This window comes from Geotrypetes seraphini, chromosome 9 (genome assembly GCF_902459505.1).
Source record: "Geotrypetes seraphini chromosome 9, aGeoSer1.1, whole genome shotgun sequence".
Classification (NCBI taxonomy): Eukaryota; Metazoa; Chordata; class Amphibia; order Gymnophiona; family Dermophiidae; genus Geotrypetes; species Geotrypetes seraphini.
The window spans coordinates 2,999,312-3,022,564 of record NC_047092.1 but is presented as its reverse complement, the minus strand read 5'-3'; the positions used below and the strand labels follow the sequence as shown (position 1 = coordinate 3,022,564).

Sequence of the window (23,253 nt, the reverse complement as noted above, 5' to 3'; positions counted from 1 at the left end):
CCGCTGGGAGGGGAGAAAGCACAGTGTAAGGCTCCCTATTTTCTCTCCGGCCCTGTGCGAAGGACAGCTCCTCGATCTTGCCGGTCCTGTGCGGACCGGCAGGAAATTGAAGAAATTTATCTCGCCGGTCCTGTGCGGACCGGCAGGAATTTTCTGCGGACCGGAAGAACTGTGATCTAGACCAGTGTTTCCCAACCCTGTCCTGGAGGACCATCAGCCAGTCAGATTTTCAGGATAGCCCTAATGAATATGCATGAAAGAGATTTGCATGTAATAAAGATGATAGGAATGCAGATCTGCCCCATGCATATTCATTAGGGCTATCCCAAAAACCCAACTGGCTTGTGGTCCTCCAGGACAGGGTTGGGGACCACTGATCTAGACTATTGCAATGCCCTATAACAGGGCAGCAACCAGCACCTCCAATCAATTCAAACTCATCGAAGAGGCTTAGCAATGTGATCCTATTACACCATGTCTTCACCAAGACCACTGGCTGCCCTTTTCATATCATATAACATTTAAAATCTTAGTCTTTAAGATTCTAAATCTAGATTTTCTTTTTTTCTATCGTGTGTCCTGGTCCCGTATCTCCCAGGTCATTCTCTTAGATTTAGCTAGCGACAACTGATCATTGTTCCCTTATTTAGACAATAAAATAGAACCATATCAGATGAAAAATCTGTATTATGACAGGTCCCAGTTTGTGAAATGCTTTACCTCGTGACACAGGGTTTCAAGAAATGCTATTGAAATTTAAAATTAGTTTGAAAATCTAGTTTGAAGATGTGTTCCTAGAATCCCCAGCTGGGCCCGTCCAAGCCATGGGGGAGGTGGCTGATATGGATGGGAAACCCTGGCCTACACGTTCTCACTTTCTTCTCCACTCTTCCTATGACATTCCTATATGAATGAAATTCCTCTAACGTATATTTTTGGTTTTAGTTATTGTAAACTGCTCAGTTGGACCCCAATAACTTGGAAACTTGAACAGAAATGCCTCGTTATAGAATTATCTGCAAGCTAGAACCCTATATAGTTGGACATGATTGATTTAGGCAGTGTAATTCTATTTTACCCAAAAAGTTACCCCTATGTCTAAGGTCAAATGTTGGGTGGGAATTCTTCCAGCTATTCTCCTACTTGGGGAGCAATAAAATCTGCTGCATACTCTACTCTAAAGTTTGCCCAAATTGCTCAACAAAAAAACCCTTACCAAAACTGTATCATGCAAATTAGAGTAAGCCTTAAGATCTGATTCCAAACAATTTACATGAAGTCAGAAAAGCAGAAAAATAATCTGGGCTAGACCAAGTCAACAGAAGCTATCGCTGTCCTGTCCAACCACAATTAGATCCTCCTAGAAGCCTTTCTTGACAACCCAAGTAGAATGTTCCCTTTTTACCTTTAAATTGCCGCTCTGACAAATAATTGTAATGCCAATATTTCAAAGCATGTGGCTGCTGGACGGCACTCTCAGATATTATTGTATCTCTACACCCCATCCAGAGCTCTTCCAGAATATAACAATTCATCCTGACATGCTCTGTATTTTGTTAACTAAATTCTGCCTTTATTAAAATAAATTATCTCGAAGACGTCCAATAAAATACCACAGGCAGCACAAAAGAAACATTTTCTTTCCTAAAAGTCAATGCTCACTGCTTTTGTTCAAAAAGGGAAAGCAGATACCCTTGTAGAATGCAAATGTTTTTCATCCACGTTAATAATTATTTGCAGAGTGGCCATGTGGGGTGCGAGTTCAGTGTCTGGATAAATAATTCATTACAGCAGCTGAATATATTGCGCTGAATAGAGTCCAAACCAGTGAACATTAAGAAGAGAAGTGAAACAGTGCATAGGAAAAAGCTCATGCTTATTTAACCTTCACACAGAAGGGAAAGAGATCTGTAGTAGTATAAAGACATTTGAACACAATAACATGTTCTGATGATGCCCTGACGTGGAGCATTTCTCTGACCTAGTTCAATTAAGGTCTTGAATATTATCTTTTTGTTTGTTTATTTATTTATAATCAAGAAGGGTATTACAACCAGAACGAAAGAAGTTATCCTGCCATTGTATTGGGCGATGGTGCGTCCGCATCTGGAGTACTGCGTCCAATATTGGTCGCCGTACCTTAAGAAGGACATGGTGTTACTCGAGAGGATTCAGAGGAGAGCGACGCGTCTGATAAAGGGGATGGAAAACCTTTCATATGCAGAGATTGGAGAAACTGGGTCTCTTTTCCCTGGAGAAGAAGAGACTTAGAGGGGATATGATAGAGACTTACAAGATCATGAAGGGCATAGAGAGAGTGGAGAGGGACAGAGAGAGAGAGATAGAAAGACAGAGAGAGAGAGCTAGAAAGAAAGAGAGAGAGAAAGGGAGAGAGACAGAAATAGACAAAGAGAGAAAGAGAGAGAGAGAAAGGGAGAGACACAGAAATAGAGAGAGATATAAAGAGAGAGAGAGAAAGATTGGAGAAACTGGGTCTCTTTTCCCTGGAGAAGAGGAGACTTAGAGGAGATATGATAGAGACTTACAAGATCATGAAGGGCATAGAGAGAGATAGAAAGACAGAGAGAGAGAGCTAGAAAGAAAGAGAGAGAGAAAGGGAGAGAGACAGAAATAGACAGAGAGAGAAAGAGAGAGAAATATAAAGAGAGAGAGAGAAAGATTGGAGAAACTGGGTCTCTTTTCCCTGGAGAAGAAGAGACTTAGAGGGGATATGATAGAGACTTATAAGATCATGAGGGGCATAGAGAGAGTAGAGAGGGACAGATTCTTCAAACTTTCAAATAATAAAAGAACAAGAGGACATTCGGAAAAGTTGAAAGGGGACAGATTCAAAATGAATGCTAGGAAGTTCTTCTTTACCCAACGTGTGGTGGACACCTGGAATGCGCTTCCAGAGAGCGTAATAGGGCAGGCAGCGGTACTGGGGTTCAAGAAAGGATTGGACAATTTCCTGCTGGAAAAGGGGATAGAGGGGTATAGATAGAGGATTACTGCACAGGTCCTGGACCTGTTGGGCCGCCGCGTGAGCGGACTGCTGGGCACGATGGACCTCAGGTCTGACCCAGCAGAGGCATTGCTTATGTTCTTATGTACTTACTTACTTACTTCAGGGGCGTCCAACCTCGGCCCTCGCCAGGTCGGGTTGTCAGGGTTTCCCAAATGAATATGCATGAGATCTATTTACATACAATGGAAGCAGTGCGTGCAAATAGATGTCATGCAAATTCATTGGGGAAATCCTGAAAACCCGACTGGATTGCGGCACTCGAGGACCAACCCTGATTTACTTTGTTTAAATGACTAACACAGTATTAATCTCTGAGGGACGTAGAATTCAATGTAGGCTATTTATTTCTTGGGATTTATGAAGAGATTCACCCAAGGCTACTGTTAAGTTGTGTTATTTTACTCTTAAGCCCAGTTAGTAGTAACTAGGGGGACCTTTCCTAAGATGCATTAGGACCTAACATGCACCTTCTCTCTTGAAAAGAGGAGACTGAGAGGGGACATGATCGAAACATTCAAGATATTGAAGGGAATTGACTTAGTAGAAAAAGAGAGATTGCTTACCCTCTCCAAGGTGTAGAGAATGAGAGGGCACTCGCTAAAGTTAGAAGGGAAAAGATTCTTCTTCACCCAGAGAGTGGTAGAAATCTGGAACGCTCTTCCGGAGGCTGTTATAAGGGAAAACACCCTTCAAGGATTCAAGACAAGGTTGGAACAGAACATACGCAGGTAAGGCTAGACTCAAATAGGGCATTGGTCTTTGACCTACTGGCCGCCGTGTGAGCAGACTGCTGGGCACGATGGACCACTGGTCTGACCCAGCAGCGGCAAATCTTATGTTCTTAATACAGGGGTATTTTTACTACAGTGCTCTAACCAACTTAGCCCATGCTAGGGCACCCATAGAATATAATGGGTGCCTTAGCATTTAGCGTGTACTAATTTTAGCGAGTGCACACCTTAGTAAAAGGACCCCGCAGATTAAAGTGCTGTACTGGGAGACATGTTTGGGTGTACTAAAGAAACTATACAGTACAATAAGCTTTTATTAAATTTATTGTAAACCACTTAGATGTAATGATAGGCAGCATATCAAATAGAGTATATCAAATAAATCATAAATTTGAAACTTGACAATACAAGATCACTTCTTATATCTCACAATTTTTGACAGGGAATTATTGCAGCTTCCAGCAAGATGGGTTGCAATTGATAAGCGAGTTTAATATTGCCAGGTTGGTTTAAGGGATGGCAGCCTATGGGATGAACAGGGCAGGGAAGAGTTGAGTCTACTGGGGGAAGATCTTTTTCTGAACAGGCAATGTGTAGGTAGTCGTCATAGATAGGCAGGTAGACTGTTCCTAGGAACTCATAGGTAGAGTTCAACATCCTCTTCCCATGTACTCCTTGAGAGGATGGAAACGGTATTTTAAATCTCTGTGTGGTCCTTCAGACCGGAATGCTGGAGTTTTCTCCGAAGACGGACTTGTGAATCAAACAGTCAGAGGGGCAGAGAGTGGGTGTTCTTGTGCTAAACAGTTATTGTATCTACTATACATTAGTGGTTGCCAACTGGTTAGCGCAGGAATATGGCTTGATCTCTTTGGCCCGCATTCTCTAAAAGTCACTGAAAGTTAGGTGCTACAGATGCTTAGATCATGCCTGCTGGCGCCTAACTTTAGTGTTTTAATTGGTTTTAAGTGGTTGTGCTATTAAAAACCAATTAAAATCTCATTTTTAAAAATTAGGCGTCGCTAGGCAACCTCTGGGACTGGCGCCTGGGTCCATGGCCTAGAGACATCGAAGCTTGGAAATGGGTGTGGTTAGGGACGACACCGGACTTCGGTGTCACTAGGTGCCGCTGGCCATGATCTGCAAGGACCCTAAGCACCAGAAATGTAAGCCTCTAAAACTTTGGATTATATCTTCAGTGTCCAGGGTCCTTGCTAGGTGCTGGTATCTCTGGTTTTGGAAGTGGCACCTGTCCATGATTAACACAAGCCAGGCCCCATAAGAATATAAGAATAGCCTTACTGGGTCAGACCAAAGGTCCATCAAGCCCAGTAGCCTGTTCTTATGGTGGCCAATCCAGGTCTCTGACAAAAACCCAAGGAGTAGCAACATTCCATACAGAATCCCAAAGAATAGCAAGATTCCGGAATCCTAGAGAGTGACAAGATTCTAGAATCCCAAAGAATAGCAACATTCCATGCTACCGATCCAGGCCAAGCAGTGGCTTCCCCCATGTCTTTCTCAATAACAGACTTTGGACTTTTCCTCCAGGAAATTGTCCAAACCTTTCTTAAAACCAGCATCACTATACGCTCTTACCACAACCTCTGGCAACATGTTCCAGAACTTACAGAATCAGCCCCTTACTGCCTTCAAAATGGGTGATGATAAGGGCTCACTGGTAATTTTTGAAAATGGCTAAAGGATAAAGGCAATCAACTTAATAGCATATAAGACTTTCAGATGGCTGTTTAAATATCAATTTAATAGAAATAGGAACTTCTTCCTTATTCCACTTAGCAATCTGATGCAATGAGTTATTATTAGGCCCTCAGCGTCACCACTCAGAACTCAAATATATCACCGTTCAGAGCTTTACGTGACCAATCCTCACTGGGTCTAAGTTTTACTTATTTACGTTTTCAAGAGCTTTATATATTTAATTTCTTATAGATTTTTAAACTTTTACTTCATTTTAGTTAGCTTATTTTACTTAGCTTTAGTGTAGTTGTCTCTGGTAGAGATATTTTTAAATCAGGCAGGGTGCATGACTCTTACAAGAAAAACCGGGTTATCTGAACAAAGTAAAGATATCAAAATTGCTTAGAATAACCTTCTCTCTCACCTTTAACACTATCGACTTCCTCAAATGCTTTAAAGAGGAGCCGACAGCGTTCTCTCTTTTTATTACAGAATCCCGGTGGTGAAGCCACGCCCACCGAATGACGTGTGAGCCTGACGACAACCACCGGCTGTTTACAGTAAAACAAACTTTATTGAAAGCTTTAATAAGAGCTTTAAGGATCCCTCTCACTCGCACAACATCTAGATCAAGGAAGCCCATTCTAACTCCAGATTTAACCCTAATGGGATAACAGTATTTAATGTATAAATCCAGCGTTGCTCCTTGTAATTCAAGCATTCATCTAAATTTGTATTTAACCTTCCCTCCCTCCCAGCGTCTATCTGATCAATGACTCTCCATTTAAGATGACTCACCTCATGGCCCAAGGCAACACAATGTTCTACCATAGGGGCTTGCATAGTTTTTGTTTTTATTCGTGATTTATGCTCATTTAGACGGACATGAACAGGTCTTGAAGTACGGCCCACATAAACTAAATTACATGGACATACCACTATATATACTACCCCTGCCGTTTGGCAATTAGTATTCGCTGAAGCTGTTATAGTAAATTTTGTTTGGGGGTCTGTCCAAATCTCCCCCTCAATGGTGTTAGCACACCATTGGCAATGACCACATTTTTGATGTTTGCCCTTATTTTTCATTTTCTTTACACCGGTCTTCTGGGCTATTAGAACCTGACTTATAGTTTTAGCTTTCTTAAAAGAGAACATCGGTACCTCTATAAAAACTTCATGAAGTTGGAGAATATGCCAGAATTTTCTAATTTGAATCATAAGTTCCTTAGCTGCTTCAGAAAATGGTAGCACACATATTAATTTCTCCAATTTTTCTTTTTCTATCTTTTCTTGCAATAAAAGATCTCTATTTGCATATTTTGCTCTTAAAAAGGCTCTATGGATTGCCTTCTCCGGATATCCTCTTATGCTAAATCTATTTTTCAACTCATCCGCAGCTTCTTTAAATGTTTTCATATCTGATGAAACCCTTCTCACCCTCAGGAACTGACTCACTGGGAGATTGAACTTTAAATGATATGGGTGATAACTTGAAAAATGTAAAAAAGTGTTCCTTGCCACAGGCTTCCTAAATAATCTAGTGTCAATTTTTAAATCTTTCTTACTAATTATCATATCCAAGAATTCTATCATGGTGCTATTGTAAGAGAGTGTAAATTGTAGATGGGGATCCCTGGTGTTAAGCCATCCAATGAAATCTTTAAGCTGTTGCTCTGTCCCCGACCATAAAAAGAACACATCATCCAGAAACCTTTTCCATAAGATGATATATTGAAAGAAACTAGAAGAATAAATTTCAACTTCTTCAAAGGAGGCTACATAGAGGGTAGCTACTGAGGGGGCCAAAGTGGCACCCATCGCCACCCCCTGAATCTGTTGATAAATACAAATTTAGATGAATGCTTGAATTACAAGGAGCAACGCTGGATTTATACATTAAATACTGTTATCCCATTAGGGTTAAATCTGGAGTTAGAATGGGCTTCCTTGATCTAGATGTTGTGCGAGTGAGAGGGATCCTTAAAGCTCTTATTAAAGCTTTCAATAAAGTTTGTTTTACTGTAAACAGCCGGTGGTTGTCGTCAGGCTCACACGTCATTCGGTGGGCGTGGCTTCACCACCGGGATTCTGTAATAAAAAGAGAGAACGCTGTCGGCTCCTCTTTAAAGCATTTGAGGAAGTCGATAGTGTTAAAGGTGAGAGAGAAGGTTATTCTAAGCAATTTTGATATCTTTACTTTGTTCAGATAACCCGGTTTTTCTTGTAAGAGTCATGCACCCTGCCTGATTTAAAAATATCTCTACCAGAGACAACTACACTAAAGCTAAGTAAAATAAGCTAACTAAAATGAAGTAAAAGTTTAAAAATCTATAAGAAATTAAATATATAAAGCTCTTGAAAACGTAAATAAGTAAAACTTAGACCCAGTGAGGATTGGTCACGTAAAGCTCTGAACGGTGATATATTTGAGTTCTGAGTGGTGACGCTGAGGGCCTAATAATAACTCATTGCATCAGATTGCTAAGTGGAATAAGGAAGAAGTTCCTATTTCTATTAAATTGATATTTAAACAGCCATCTGAAAGTCTTATATGCTATTAAGTTGATTGATTGAAACATGGCATCAGAAGAAACAGAATTTATTGGCTATTCGGAAGAGCAGTTTCAAAATATTTTATCTAGACCTGCTCTTCTGGATGACTTGGAGGATCCCTCCACACAGTTATCATGGACAGAACTTGAACAAACACATAAACGCTTAATAAGAGCGGAGCTCCATGGAAGTACTTTGGTACAGTATCTTAAAAAATCTATGATACCACGTGGGCTGCGTATCTTAAAGGAACCCAAACTCACTACTCTTGATAAAACTTTCATGGATAAATGGACAGCGATTTTGAATCGCTGTTCCAGAGATTTGATGATTCTACTAGTTGAGACTACCTCTGACATTGAATTAGATCTTAGAGCTAAGACGGTATCTATGGAGTTATCTATGAAGGAAAATATTGATAAAGAAGAATTTAAGAAAAAACGTGAAGAATTGGAAGATGAAATGGTACAGTTTAGGGATTCAATAAAACAGACAAAAATACGGAAATGGAAGAGAGATGAAAAGGATTATCAAATTGGAAAAGTATATTCTTGGAATAAGAAGATAACAGGAGCAATAGTAACAAAGAAGAAGGTAGCATTTAATGCTTCATCTGAAGAATCTGATACCACCAGTGGAGACTCTACAGAGACGGCTAAAACGTCGGGGGAAGGACTTCAGGGCCAAAGAGGATCACGACCGAGAGGAAGAACAAGAGGAGTCCAACGGGGCAGAGGAAAAAACCAGCCCAATGGGAAAAAGTAGAATCAACAGTAGTAAATATTTCTGGGAAAATACTAACAAAAGAACAACAAGAAGTACTTGAGCTTGGATTAAATTTTGCTTTATGTCAACGTCCAGATTTTTTCCAGTTGAAAATCTTTTTTCATAAATTTATAAGGAAATTACAACTGAAATTATTTTTCAAGGATTCGGAAACAATAGATGAAATAACAGAAAGCAGTAGTGAGGAAGAAGTGGTTCCTATATGTAAGAGTAACTCACGATGGGTCCCCCCGGGACCGATGGATCCAGTGATCTCTACTTTTAGAGATCTAGTATTAACAGGCATTATGGAATATGAAAGGGTTAAATATAGGAAGATTCCTTATAATTTGACTTCCTGTCAATATAAAGCTCTCTTACAGTTAAAAGATTCACGAGACATGATGATTATGAGAGCGGATAAAGGAGGAGCAACTGTGGTGTTGTCAAGAGACCAGTACTTAAGAGAAGCTAGTAGACAATTAATTGACCAAACAGCGTATACTCCTTTGCCTGGTGATCCTCTCCCAGATATGATGAAAGAAATCTACCAGTGGATGACGTCCCATTATGAATTAGGAATGATAACAAAAAAAGAATATCAATTTCTAGTGGAGAAATATCCTTCTACCCCATACATATATTTTGTTCCTAAAATTCATAAAAATCTTGAAAATCCCCCTGGTAGACCCATAGTGAATACAAGAGGATCCCTTCTAGAACCTTTATCCCAATTTGTGGATACTTTCCTTAGGAAAGAAGTAGTTAAGATCCCCTCCTATCTTAAGGATTCTTCCCACCTTCTTAGAATCCTAGCTCAAGATATTGATATATCCCAGATTTCATTTTTTTGTACTCTTGATGTGGTTTCCCTCTACACAATGATACCCCAAGATAAAGCACAAGAAGTGGTAAAAAATGTATTAACCCAGAGGGTGGGAGATCTGAGGATTAGCAATGACTTTTTACTACAGTTAACAAAGTGGGTCATTGAGAATAATTATTTTGAGTTTGAGGGGGTTTTTTATCAACAGATTCAGGGGGTGGCGATGGGTGCCACTTTGGCCCCCTCAGTAGCTACCCTCTATGTAGCCTCCTTTGAAGAAGTTGAAATTTATTCTTCTAGTTTCTTTCAATATATCATCTTATGGAAAAGGTTTCTGGATGATGTGTTCTTTTTATGGTCGGGGACAGAGCAACAGCTTAAAGATTTCATTGGATGGCTTAACACCAGGGATCCCCATCTACAATTTACACTCTCTTACAATAGCACCATGATAGAATTCTTGGATATGATAATTAGTAAGAAAGATTTAAAAATTGACACTAGATTATTTAGGAAGCCTGTGGCAAGGAACACTTTTTTACATTTTTCAAGTTATCACCCATATCATTTAAAGTTCAATCTCCCAGTGAGTCAGTTCCTGAGGGTGAGAAGGGTTTCATCAGATATGAAAACATTTAAAGAAGCTGCGGATGAGTTGAAAAATAGATTTAGCATAAGAGGATATCCGGAGAAGGCAATCCATAGAGCCTTTTTAAGAGCAAAATATGCAAATAGAGATCTTTTATTGCAAGAAAAGATAGAAAAAGAAAAATTGGAGAAATTAATATGTGTGCTACCATTTTCTGAAGCAGCTAAGGAACTTATGATTCAAATTAGAAAATTCTGGCATATTCTCCAACTTCATGAAGTTTTTATAGAGGTACCGATGTTCTCTTTTAAGAAAGCTAAAACTATAAGTCAGGTTCTAATAGCCCAGAAGACCGGTGTAAAGAAAATGAAAAATAAGGGCAAACATCAAAAATGTGGTCATTGCCAATGGTGTGCTAACACCATTGAGGGGGAGATTTGGACAGACCCCCAAACAAAATTTACTATAACAGCTTCAGCGAATACTAATTGCCAAACGGCAGGGGTAGTATATATAGTGGTATGTCCATGTAATTTAGTTTATGTGGGCCGTACTTCAAGACCTGTTCATGTCCGTCTAAATGAGCATAAATCACGAATAAAAACAAAAACTATGCAAGCCCCTATGGTAGAACATTGTGTTGCCTTGGGCCATGAGGTGAGTCATCTTAAATGGAGAGTCATTGATCAGATAGACGCTGGGAGGGAGGGAAGGTTAAATACAAATTTAGATGAATGCTTGAATTACAAGGAGCAACGCTGGATTTATACATTAAATACTGTTATCCCATTAGGGTTAAATCTGGAGTTAGAATGGGCTTCCTTGATCTAGATGTTGTGCGAGTGAGAGGGATCCTTAAAGCTCTTATTAAAGCTTTCAATAAAGTTTGTTTTACTGTAAACAGCCGGTGGTTGTCGTCAGGCTCACACGTCATTCGGTGGGCGTGGCTTCACCACCGGGATTCTGTAATAAAAAGAGAGAACGCTGTCGGCTCCTCTTTAAAGCATTTGAGGAAGTCGATAGTGTTAAAGGTGAGAGAGAAGGTTATTCTAAGCAATTTTGATATCTTTACTTTGTTCAGATAACCCGGTTTTTCTTGTAAGAGTCATGCACCCTGCCTGATTTAAAAATATCTCTACCAGAGACAACTACACTAAAGCTAAGTAAAATAAGCTAACTAAAATGAAGTAAAAGTTTAAAAATCTATAAGAAATTAAATATATAAAGCTCTTGAAAACGTAAATAAGTAAAACTTAGACCCAGTGAGGATTGGTCACGTAAAGCTCTGAACGGTGATATATTTGAGTTCTGAGTGGTGACGCTGAGGGCCTAATAATAACTCATTGCATCAGATTGCTAAGTGGAATAAGGAAGAAGTTCCTATTTCTATTAAAGGATAAAGGCAACATTTAGTGCAAGATCATTAGTACAAAAAATAAAAATTTGGAGATTTTATGGCTGCCATTGTTGGAAGTTGTCCTGAAAATTTAAACACAGCTCCTTATTCAACATAACCATAAAGACACTTGTATTCTACGGACCCTGAAGAAGGAATTTCTCCTGAAACATGGTCTGTGTTGGGTCCTAGTTGTACACTAAAGGCCTGTAAATGTATCTTCGTTTGCACGGAGTTTCCTTCTCTTTTTTCTTGTTTGTACTTTGTGGAATTCTTTTGGTTTTTTGTTTCTAACCTCCCCCCCACCCCCCACCCCCTTTTTACTAAACCGCAATAGTGGCTGTTAGCACAGAAAGCTGCGCTGAATACTCCACGCTGCTCCCAACACTCATCGAGTTCCTCACTACACCACTGTCTGCTGAATTCTTGCACTTTGAGACCTATGAAAGATCTGGTGAACACAGGAATTCCCCCCCCCCCCCCGCCTCATATTTTCAGTTACTCAAGGTAGAATAGAATACTGTTACCAGACTAAACTAAAGCTTAACTTTATATACTGGGTCATCAACCTAAGGAAGCTCAGCTCGGTGTGAAGAAAGTTTACAACAATTAAATAAAAAAACTGAAAAAAATTAAAACAAAGGTCTCAGAACAAATTAATTTCCAAAATGTTTGGCAAATAGAAAAGTTTTTAGAACTTTACGGAAAGAACTGGAGCTCCTCAGAATTAAGGGGAGTTCATTCCATAGTTTAGAAAGTTTAAAAGCCAAAGATTGGCTGAACCTAAATTCTCTGAAAATGTTGTGGTTTTTTTTTAAATGATTAACTCTTTAATGTTAAACCATGAAAGAGCTTCTTCCATCCGTCTGGTGAGGTAAATGCTCTGACGCTCGTAGGAATAGAATGAGTGTTAGAGCATTTATCTCATTGGCCCACCGTAAGAAGTTCTTCCATGGTTTAGTAAAAGGAGCCCTAAGTTACATATATAACTTTTCACATATTGTTAGGCCTTAGAAATAGAAAGAGATTTCTAACAGAAACAGTACATATGTGGTCTACAATAATCTAAATTCCTGACATTGTTTGCAGATGAAAATTGAACTACCAGCGTTTAAAGAGGAAACAAACAGCCTTCTAAGGCTTTACTCTTATTCCTTCAGTATAGAGGAAAAGCATATGCAAATTTGATCTTAAATATGTTCTGAAATGTATACTCAGTACCGTTTCCCACACTGTAAAGTGATTCCTTTGTCCTTGCCACTGTTCAATGTCTTGCGTTTGTACAATGAATGAAGAAGTTTATACAAAAATAAAATAAACTATATCAACACTTTCAATGTTTTTCTCTTTTTCAAACCCATCCAATTAGGACTGAGTGGAAAACAGAAAGCATTTTTATGATGGGTGTAGAGAGTAACCCAGAAGAGAAGACTAAAACCAGATGGTTTCAACCACATTGTGCTGCCACATTATTCTCTGTGGTTCTGCTGTTGCTTCTTCCAGTCATCGGAACAATGAAACAGAATATACCAAGACTCAAGCTTTCGTACAAAGGTACAGTTCGTCTCTCTCTTATTTACTGCATTTTTCTCTTTCGTAATTATAACATTTGGTTCTTCTTCTGGGAAATCAGTTGAGACCCTCCACCCAAAGTTAAATAAGTTTGCCTAATTAGTGCAGAAATTTCCATGGGTAAGAACTCATGTTGGAAAATGCATCTTAGAAGAACCTCAAAGACTTAACGTTCTTTTTGATGGAAGGAGTTCTGATTCTAGATTGCTGAGTTTAAGGGTAAGGGGCAAAGAATTTGATATATTGCCTTTCTATGATTCAACCTAAGTGGTTGACATACATCACTTGCAGATACCTTGTCTGTCGCCAGCTCTTCTATGAATGTGATCCTTTCTTATAATGTTGTTTTAGTTGTAGAAACGGCTCTGCCCTGCTTGACAGAGCAGTATAGTAAGTTGGGAATAAAGATAAAGATAGATATACAGCATCTGTACAAAATGGACCCCCCCCACCCCCAATATATCCCATGCCATTGCGTTTCATTATCAAGTGGATATGAGAAGAAAAAAAGTCATGTTTTATTGATTACAGATAATTGGGCAAACTCTTTTAAGACTATGTGCGTTATGCCCTAGATTCTGAATCGATTGCCCAAATTTGGGTGCAGATCCCAGATCTTCACATAAGCTAATCAGTGTCTGAGGTGCTAACGATCAATTATTGCAGTTAACAATCACTTATTTGGCAATAATTAAAAGTTATACACACATCTCCTTTCATAACGCATGTGGGGGGCATGAGCAAGACAAGGGCATTCCCAGAAAGGAAGTGCGATGCTACAGAATCCCAGCATTTCCAGACGACAGCTTTTAGGAGACATGAAGAGCACGCTAAATTAGTATTCAGTAAAGGTCACTTTGTGCCCATTCTGGGTCCAGCCACAAAATGGCTGTAGGGCTCTCCATTGCAATGGAGCAGCGGCCTTTGAAGAGGCCACCAAGCAACCTGAACTTCCTATGGTAGGCCCGGGGAGAGCCACAGGTGGTCAGTGGGATGGGAGGGTGGTAGAGAATGATCACGGGTGGGAGGGAGGGCAGAGTGATCATGGGAGGGTGCAGAGTTTTGCATTCAGCCAAAAATGTAGATTTTGGCTGGTTTCAGTGCTGAATCCAGAACCAAAACCAAGCTTCAATCAGGCTCTAAAGTGTTTTTAGCTTCTGCTTATGAGTTAATGTCATGGTGAATGTTTCCTTTTCGTTGATAATGATGGACTTTGTCATAAAAAGAAACTCCATTCAACCATGACTTTTGTCAAGAGAGCAAGGGTGTTGAGAACTCTCTGTCCCTCTTATGTTGCTAATTATGGCAAAGTTTTATAGATCCTTTTACTGAAGGTCGTTAAGCCCTAATGCTCAGTTAGCACGCTTACCACAGAACACATTAAAGCGTTTTATGGGAATTTCCCTATTGTTGTGTGCTAATTGCATGGTAACAGTTAAAAAAATTTGGGGGGGGAGAGGGCCTATCATAGGTGAGGGGTCAGGGTTCCTGAATTATCTGGCTAATGTGTTATTATTAGCGTGTACTAACTGGACCCTTCGTGCAGTGTTTCTATGCATGTTCTCAAAAACATGCCGCATACTGATAAAATATGAGTTTAGCATGGGGAAAATCCCATGTTAAAATGCGTTAAGCCCAGATTTTAGTAAAAGGGCCCCTTAACTGGGAATAAATGAACTACAGTATGCTTTAATACATTTTCAGACTACATAACATTTGTAATTAGCACTAAAAGTTTTGCAAATCTTTGACCTATTAAGATGCTTTCTACAGTAGGATCAGCGTATGTCCTAATTCCCGAACCAGATGTGCAGAGTTCTGAATATCATGAGAGGGAGAAAGGGGTTCACACATACCGTACCGTAGATTAGGATTTTCACAACTTTCTGACTGGAGGGCACTCTGAAAATTGCAACAGAGGGGCCATCTTCCTTTGCTTGAGATTTATAGGGTCATCTGAGCATGACATAATAATTTTTGGGGGCTAATGTTAAGGGGTAGCTCTGGGTCGGAAATCTTTTTGAGTCAGGAACAAGGTTAAATCAAGCCATGGATGATTTTGTTTCATGGACAATCATTGAGATTAAATATTATGCATTGCTTATTCAAAGCAAATAGGCCCATAGTCATTATACAATGGGGTGTCTGTTCCACTAACAGCGATTGCTTTGTTTCATAAAATAATTACAGCTATTAAAATACAATTAATGGTACATGCCAAAAAGAAATGTGAGTAAAATGATTCCATCTGTCTGCAGGACAAAAAGCTGTTTTCACTGAACTCTGTCTTCTAATAAAATCTTACAGAATACTTGCATTGTTGTCAACCACACTAAGAGAGGTTTCGGTGGAAGAGTAGCCTAATGGTTTATTCCAATGCATCGCAAACTGTGTGCCCCAGAGGATGCCAGGTGTGCCAGTTGGTCATCCTCACCTCTTCTTCGACAGCACCCCCCCCTCATACCTCAGGGCTGCGCATATGTGCGATGTCTGCTCGTTTCCGGGTGCCCTTTGGCCGCAGCCCCGAGATTAGTGTGCCAGCGGCTTAAAAAGTTTATTCAGTAGTATGAGAAACGGGGGAATTGGGTTCAACTCTAACCTCATTAGCCTTTCCTCATACGAAAGCCATTCAGTCCTCTTATTCATTTCGGTTGGCTTTCTTTGTTCCTTTTCTATCAATTTCTAACACTCTGCCTTCTTGGTTGCCACTACATGGTGAGGAGAAGATTTCAAGGCATTGTCCATGACGACACCTAGATCTTTTTCTTGGCCGATGACTCCTAATGTGCAATCTAGTATTAAGTTGCTATAATTTGGATTTATTCTTTTCAAAGTGCACATTAAATTTCATCTGCCATTTCCATGACCAATCTTCCAGTCTCATAAGGTCTTCCTGAAATTTCTCACTCGACGTATTTGATTTAACTTTTTTTTAAAAGGAATAGCGAGGCACATTTTGACAAAGCTAAATCCCTATTGCTACACATTCTCTATAAATCTATATAACACAATGCAAGAAAATGAAAGAGCTTTAAGTTGTGGGTTTGACGTGTATTTAAGAAAGGGCATTGGATGGTGCTTGGGGCAAGGTTCTTCATCAGGCTTCATCACATCTCAGTTCATAGACTCCGCAATTGGTTTAAAATAATCCTTCTTCATTATAAGCATGCCATGCTTAGCTGAGCTTAATGCTATGCAAATTAACTTAATGACTAAAAGTGGATCAGTGTTTCCAGTGGACTAATTCTTTCGATCATCCAGAAGGTCTGCTTGAGTCTTGACAATGAGAGTATCCTACTCAACCCCAGGATTTCCCATACTTCAATGGTTTGGGGATACGATTGTAAACTAAGAAAATGAGAAGTTAATTACTTCTTTTTCTATACAGGGAGATTAGAGGTATAGTTTTTGAAAGGACGTAATCCATTCAGATAATGCATGTCATCTGATCAACATGGGTAAAACTAATATCTAACATGCACAAAAAGTCTGCAATCTTTTGATGCCAAGAAGACAATCACCAAGTTTTTATTAAAAAAAAAAAAAAAAGAAGAAGATCATTTTACCAGAAGGCAAGGAGTAATTCTAGGAGTAATTGAAAAGGCACTTAAATTGCATTTGATTCCTTTTTAATTTCTTTTTAAGTCTTTAGAGGAAAAGAGTGTTGAAAGCCTTTGATAGCAGTTGTGGAAAACCAAGAGACAATGTAATATGCCTTTCCAGCTCACCTAATACCATCCTAAAAAAACGATCACGGTCAATTTACTAATTATTAGGAGGCCAATAATGTTACACTAATTTCTTTGTAGGTTTTGAAACTTTGCATTGAATAATGGGGATAAGTTATCAATATGGGCTACCACTAAGATGTTATTTGACTGTTAACCGCAGTTTTGGTAACATGAAACATATATTTAAATAGCAAAAATTAGTAATAAAATACTTAGCGGTAGCTCCTATGGTGGAAATCAGTTTTAGGTCACCTTTTAGGCTGTATAGTGGTATATAAAAATTTTTATAAACATAATAGTTTTTTTTATTAGCTTTTAATACTTATGTTTATTAAGGTACTTATATACATTCGTGATTTCTATTCCGCCATTACCTTGTGGTTGAAGGCGGATTACATTTGAATTGTCGTGGTATTAGGAAATACAAAGAGTTAGTTTGAGCGTTTTAGGTTTGCTAAGGAGTAGATAGTATTGTAAGTGAAGCTTCACAATACCATTCAGATACTTAAGTATTTTCCCCATCTCTCTCGGTGGGCTCACAATCTACCTATGGTACCTGGGGCAAAAGAGGATTAAGGAAGTGATTTGAATAATGACGCTAGTTGGACAGCACTTCTAGGTCATCATTGAGACAGAATATTTAGAACTGGCTGGTATCTGACAATCAGGTTTCATTTTAACCACTAATTTGGCTCAATTACTGACCACCATGGTTAAATGTTAGCTTTGTGGTTTATAACTTATAGCCCAATTCTATCAATCAAATGATATGAAGTTGATAAGCTGGCCAATATATAAAGCAATTTAGCTGGTTTCTGACCAGCTAAATCGTTTGGTCGGGCTAGCTGCTAATTTATTTCAGCACTTAACCAGCAAAGCACCACTGAAATTCAAATCCAGCTAAATTGGGACTGTTTGGGGTAGAGTCCTCACTTGGTCGTTTAAGTGCTGATATTGCATATAAATGGGGCAACATAAAAACCTGTCCTGTCTTTATGCACAGTCCCATAGCTACTTAAGTGATGAATATTAACTTAAGCAGCTAGATGTAACTCGAACTAAAAATAACTGGATATTTAGGGGCAAATTCTATAAACAGCACCTTAAGTGCCAGTAGGCGCCCTACTGGCGCTTACGTTAAGAGGGAAACGCCATTTGAAATGCAACTTAAGTATAAATTCAAAGCACCTACCGATGCCTAATGGCACTTATAGGCATGGCTAACGCTGGAAGTGGTGTGAGGCGCTGGGGAGGATGTGATAGAAAATGAATAAGATAAATAAATGATGCTGTCGTGTAATTGACTTGTACAGTGGATGCCAACAAAGACGCCAGTTAAAGAGCCTAAGCCAAGACCATTCCCTGCTTTCAATATCCAGAAATATGCTCCCTTCTGCTGGATGAATAGCAGCCCCCCACCCCCCACCCCAAAAACTCAAAGTTTGCCAAATATTAACCCCCCTTTTTTCCGAAACTGCAATCGCAGTTTCTAGCGCAGGGATATAATCCAAAGTTTTAGAGGCTTACATTTCTGGTGCTTAGGGTCCTTGCAGATCATGGCCAGCGGCACCTAGTGACACCGAAGTCCGGTGTCGTCCCTAACCACACCCATTTTCAAGCTTCGATGTCTCTAGGCATGGGTGGGCCTTAGGTACCTGGGACAATCAGGCTCTAGGCACTGGAAGACGGCATACACATGGGTGGAGCTTGGTAGTGACTTACTCGTGTAACTTATAGAATGCCATAAATTACTCAATTTGCATGGTGCTCTTGGGTATCCCCATTTACATTAGCCATAAACCTGGCAGAAAAGGTCACCCCTAACTTCTATTGATACAACCCAATATCTGCCTTGCCTTAGATGAAGCCTTCTCCACTTGATTGGCAGTTTTCATGTCTGCACTGATGATTACTCCTAAATCTCGTTCTGCTGAAGTCCTAGTTGAACGGAGAAACTTTAACTAGGACTTCAGCAGAACGAGATTTAGGAGTAATCATCAGTGCAGACATGAAAACTGCCAATCAAGTGGAGAAGGCTTCATCTAAGGCAAGGCAGATATTGGGTTGTATCAATAGAAGTTTCGTCAGCCGAAAGCCTGAAGTCATAATGCCTTTGTACAGGGCCATGGTGAGACCTCATCTGGAGTACTGTGTGCAATTCTGGAGGCCACATTACAGTAAAGATGTGCGCAGAATTGAATCGGTTCAACGGACGGCCACCAGGATGATCTCGGGGCTCAAAGGTCTCTCGTACGAAGAGAGACTGAACAAATTGCAGCTCTACACTCTTGAGGAACGTAGGAAGAGGGGAGACATGATCGAAACATTTAAGTACCTCACGGGATGTGTCGAAGTGGAAGATGATATTTTCTTTCTCAAGGGACCCTCGGCCACAAGAGGGCACCCGCTCAAACTCAGGGGCGGAAAATTTCATGGCGACACCAGAAAGTATTTCTTCACAGAGAGAGTGGTTGATCATTGGAACAAGCTTCCAGTGCAGGTGATCGAGGCAGACAGCGTGCCAGACTTTAAGAATAAATGGGATACCCATGTGGGATCCCTACGAGGGTCAAGATAAAGAAATTGGGTCATTAGGGCATAGACAGGGGGTGGGTAAGCAGAGTGGGCAGACTTGATGGGCTGTAGCCCTTTTCTGCTGTCATCTTCTATGTTTCTATGTTTCTATAACTTTTAAGTGCACGCATGTGGGTGTCCAGGTGCTGCTTGTACTTCAATAGGGTGCTTAGATGGAGGTGGCTTCTTAGAGGTTTGCCCCCTTATGCCTACATGTTGCTCATAAAAACAGTAAAGAGACATGAACTTTCCAATACTGCCTTTCTGTGGTAGACACAAAGTAGTTATATTTCCTTTGGAGGCACTTTCTCTGTCTCTACTGGGCTCACAGTCTGGGGGGGTTGGTTTTTTTCTGCCTGGGATAATGGAACATTCTATATATGGTGCTCAAGGCATGGCTTTAAGTTAGGCATTTGCCCAGGAACCACAAGTAAATTTAGGAGCGGCCAAAGGAAATGTGTACAAATGTCTACACCTAAATTTAGTCGCAGAGGCCCTAATTTTGTAATTACGAATGCAATTGAAAGGAATGCCCCCCTCCCCATCCACCCACAATCTGCCCATTTCCACACACCCTCTTTTGATTCATGCATAAAATGTAGGTCTGGATCCTATATCTAAATATGCATGTGTGACCCTTAATTGATTCTAATTATTGGCGCTAATTAAATTGCTTGAGCCAGTGACCAATGTGAGTTGCCCAGTGTCACAAGGAGCTGCGGTGGGCATCAAATCCAGGTCCTCAGGCCATTAAGCTACTCCCATCCAAGTGAGTGTCCACTTGCAAATACGTGACAATGAAAACCCTATGACAAAAGAACAACACTCCGTTTATCAAACGCTTATGTTGGGCCAGTAAAAAAAAGTATCATCTTCGGTGTGGTGGTTGATTCTTATAAATATAAGTGAGGTTTCCAAAAAAAGGTGGCATTTTTTTTCACAATGCCCTAATGCAACCAAACCCATGCCTCATACAGATGTCAGTTCATGACTGTGAAGCTGAACCTTTTATGTTAGTGGTTGAAGCATCATCAGTTTCGGCTGAGTCAGGCGATGTTTGCTTACTTTGGCAGAAAAACAAGACAGATAAGCCATTTAGGAAAGAGGGAACCTGGGCAGATCCCAAATCTGAAGATCTTGTCCTTGGGAAGAATGATCTGAGCCAGCATCTATCATCTCACACTAATTGTTAGTTTGACAAATGCTAATTGACCAACTTTGTCTACAGCTTTGTCAACACTAGTGGTAATCAACTACCTTCAAACATCTTGTGTCGTTCTTCCACAGTTTTTCTCTCGGTCCCATTGCCAACTAAATTATCTATAAGAAACAGATAACTCCCATGAAAAGTCATCCATAGAGCTGTTTTCTTGTAATATTTCAAGCAGTAAATAATCTTGTACAGGCTGTGCATGTTCTGCTCGTGTAGGAGGATTTGGAGATGTTCAAAGATTAATTCTCACAGTGAAATATCTGAAGAACAGAAAGTTTACTTAGGGTCCCTTTTTACTAAAATGCAGTTAACATGGGAATTGCCTTTGCTAACAGTTCACCTATTAGCTTCATGCCTTACTCATGCTAATTTTTGTGTCAACTGACAAACATGGAATGTGGTGAATGGCAAAGACTTTGCTTGGTCTAAGCCTTACAATTAACCTAGGATCGGATTTATACATCTTGTGGCCCTTATACAAGTAGGTAACAAAAATCTCATGCATGAATACAGGATGTCTGGGGCAGTACTTGGAGAGACCTCCCAGGAAAGAGACTTGGGAGTTCTGATCGATAAGTCGATGAAGCCGTCCACGCAATGTGCGGTGGCGGCAAAAAGGGCAAACAGAATGCTAGGAATTATTAAGAAGGGGATCACGAAGAGATCGGAGAAGGTTATCATGCCGCTGTACCGGGCCATGGTGCGCCCTCACCTGGAGTACTGCGTCCAGCACTGGTCGCCGTACATGAAGAAGGACACGGTACTACTCAAAAGGGTCCAGAGAAGAGCAACTAAGATGGTTAAGGGGTTGGAGGAGCTGCCGTTCAATGAGAGATTAGAGAAACTGGGCCTCTTCTCTCTCGAACAGAGGAGATTGAGAGGGGACTTGATCGAAACATTCAAGATAATGAAGGGAATAGACTTAGTAGATAAAGACAGGTTGTTCACCTTCTCCAAGGTAGGGAGAAGTAAAAACATGTTCCCTTGGATCCTACAGTCTACTAGACTGAAGAAAATTTACTATTCAGTCAAAGTTTCTCCATTAATTATCCTGTCATTGAAATCAGACTAGCCAGCCTCCACTATGCTGTCCTTCTTCAATTATCTTTGAAGTATTTTAAGTGAACCTTCCAGAACCCTCCCTGTCTGTCCTTAATATCTTAGGATATGCTCATTCTGTTCCTATGGCTTTTTCTACTTTCAGTGTATCTTGTTCCACACAATCTCTCTCTCTCTCTCTCCTGTAAATGGTAAAACCATCTACCCCATTGTGAGAAGCTAAAAAAGCTGAAAGTAGAATAACCCATGGGGCTGAATGGGGAAACAGTTCCCAAATCGTTGAACCTGTATGAGAAGCTAATGACCCTGAATTCATTAAGAGTTTGTGTTTCCAGTAACAAAGAAATCCCCTTTTCTCCTATCGTTTGTAACTTCATGGCCACATTGAATAGAGACAATGGGGTTTTCTCTACCCCATTTCCACAAAACCCCCCAATTATATGGAAGTGCGGAGGACCATGGCTGCTCCAGAATCCTATGTATGAACTTCCAGATCCAGATGTGCTCTTGAGACCAACCAACTCCTGCCAACTGCACAATGAGGGACATGCAGTAGGTACATATGGAGAATCTTTCCATCTCCTGAATTTTGTGAGCAGTTTATGGTACCTGGAGACATTTTACAGGTGACAGTCCTAGCTTTTGGAGATGGAAAGATAGCGAATGTACATTTTATTCAACTCTGATTGTGTACTTCTGTAATTAGGTATTCTCTTCAGAGCAGAAACATTTTGGACAAGAAATGTTGAGGAAATTGAGAAATATTTACATAAAAGTAATCCTTTGATAACATTATTCATTCCCATTAAGAGAATGCTTGCAACATATTAATAAATAACTAAAGACACAATACGCTGGATGTTCCTTTACAAAATAAATATTTAACTAAGATTCAGCGAGTACCAGACTAAAACTCTGTGAAGCAAATCAATGGTACATTTCCATAAAAATCTTGCAGAAAGGTAGCATCTAAGCTTTCTGTTTCAATTGGTTGTGGTTTTATCCATAACTTTGATCATCGCAGAATCTTAGTTCTTTAGCAAATGTGCCTATGAACGTGTAAACCTTTGAAGACGTTCCAAGTTAACCCATTTTCAATACTCGGTATTGATTTGCCATTAATATAATACAGTTCAAGCTCGTTAAAATTCTCAGCTACATTTTATGAGGTTATTTGTTTCAGTATTTATATACATTCAGGTACTCAAGCACTTTTCCTTGTCTGTCCTGGTGGGCTCACAATCTATCTAATGCACCTGGGCCAATAGGGGATTAAGCAACTTGCCCAGGGTCACAAGAAGCAGCATGGGATTTGAAGCCACAACCTCAGGGTGTTGAGGCTGAGGCTCTAACCACTCTGTCATACTATAATATATGCTAGAGGAAATTTATAGCCTGATTTCTTTGAACTATCTTCAACCCAAAGCGATTCACAGTCCAGACTAATAGAAAAAAAATGCCATAGGTGGATAATATAATAAATATACAATAAAAAATATCATTAAGGATACA

At 39.9% G+C, this 23,253-nt stretch overlaps 1 protein-coding gene across 3 annotated transcripts in view; it reads left to right on the top strand.

The window, feature by feature from the left end:
• Positions 1-23,253, top strand: part of SEMA3D (semaphorin 3D) — a 236,473-nt gene that overhangs the window by 101,563 nt on the left and 111,657 nt on the right. For all 3 annotated transcript variants that reach the window (XM_033959416.1, XM_033959417.1, XM_033959418.1), the window contains exon 2: positions 12,962-13,146. In XM_033959416.1, the coding sequence (XP_033815307.1) occupies positions 12,990-13,146 (157 nt within the window). In that variant the 5' untranslated portion in view covers positions 12,962-12,989. The remainder of the gene's footprint in view (positions 1-12,961; positions 13,147-23,253) is intronic.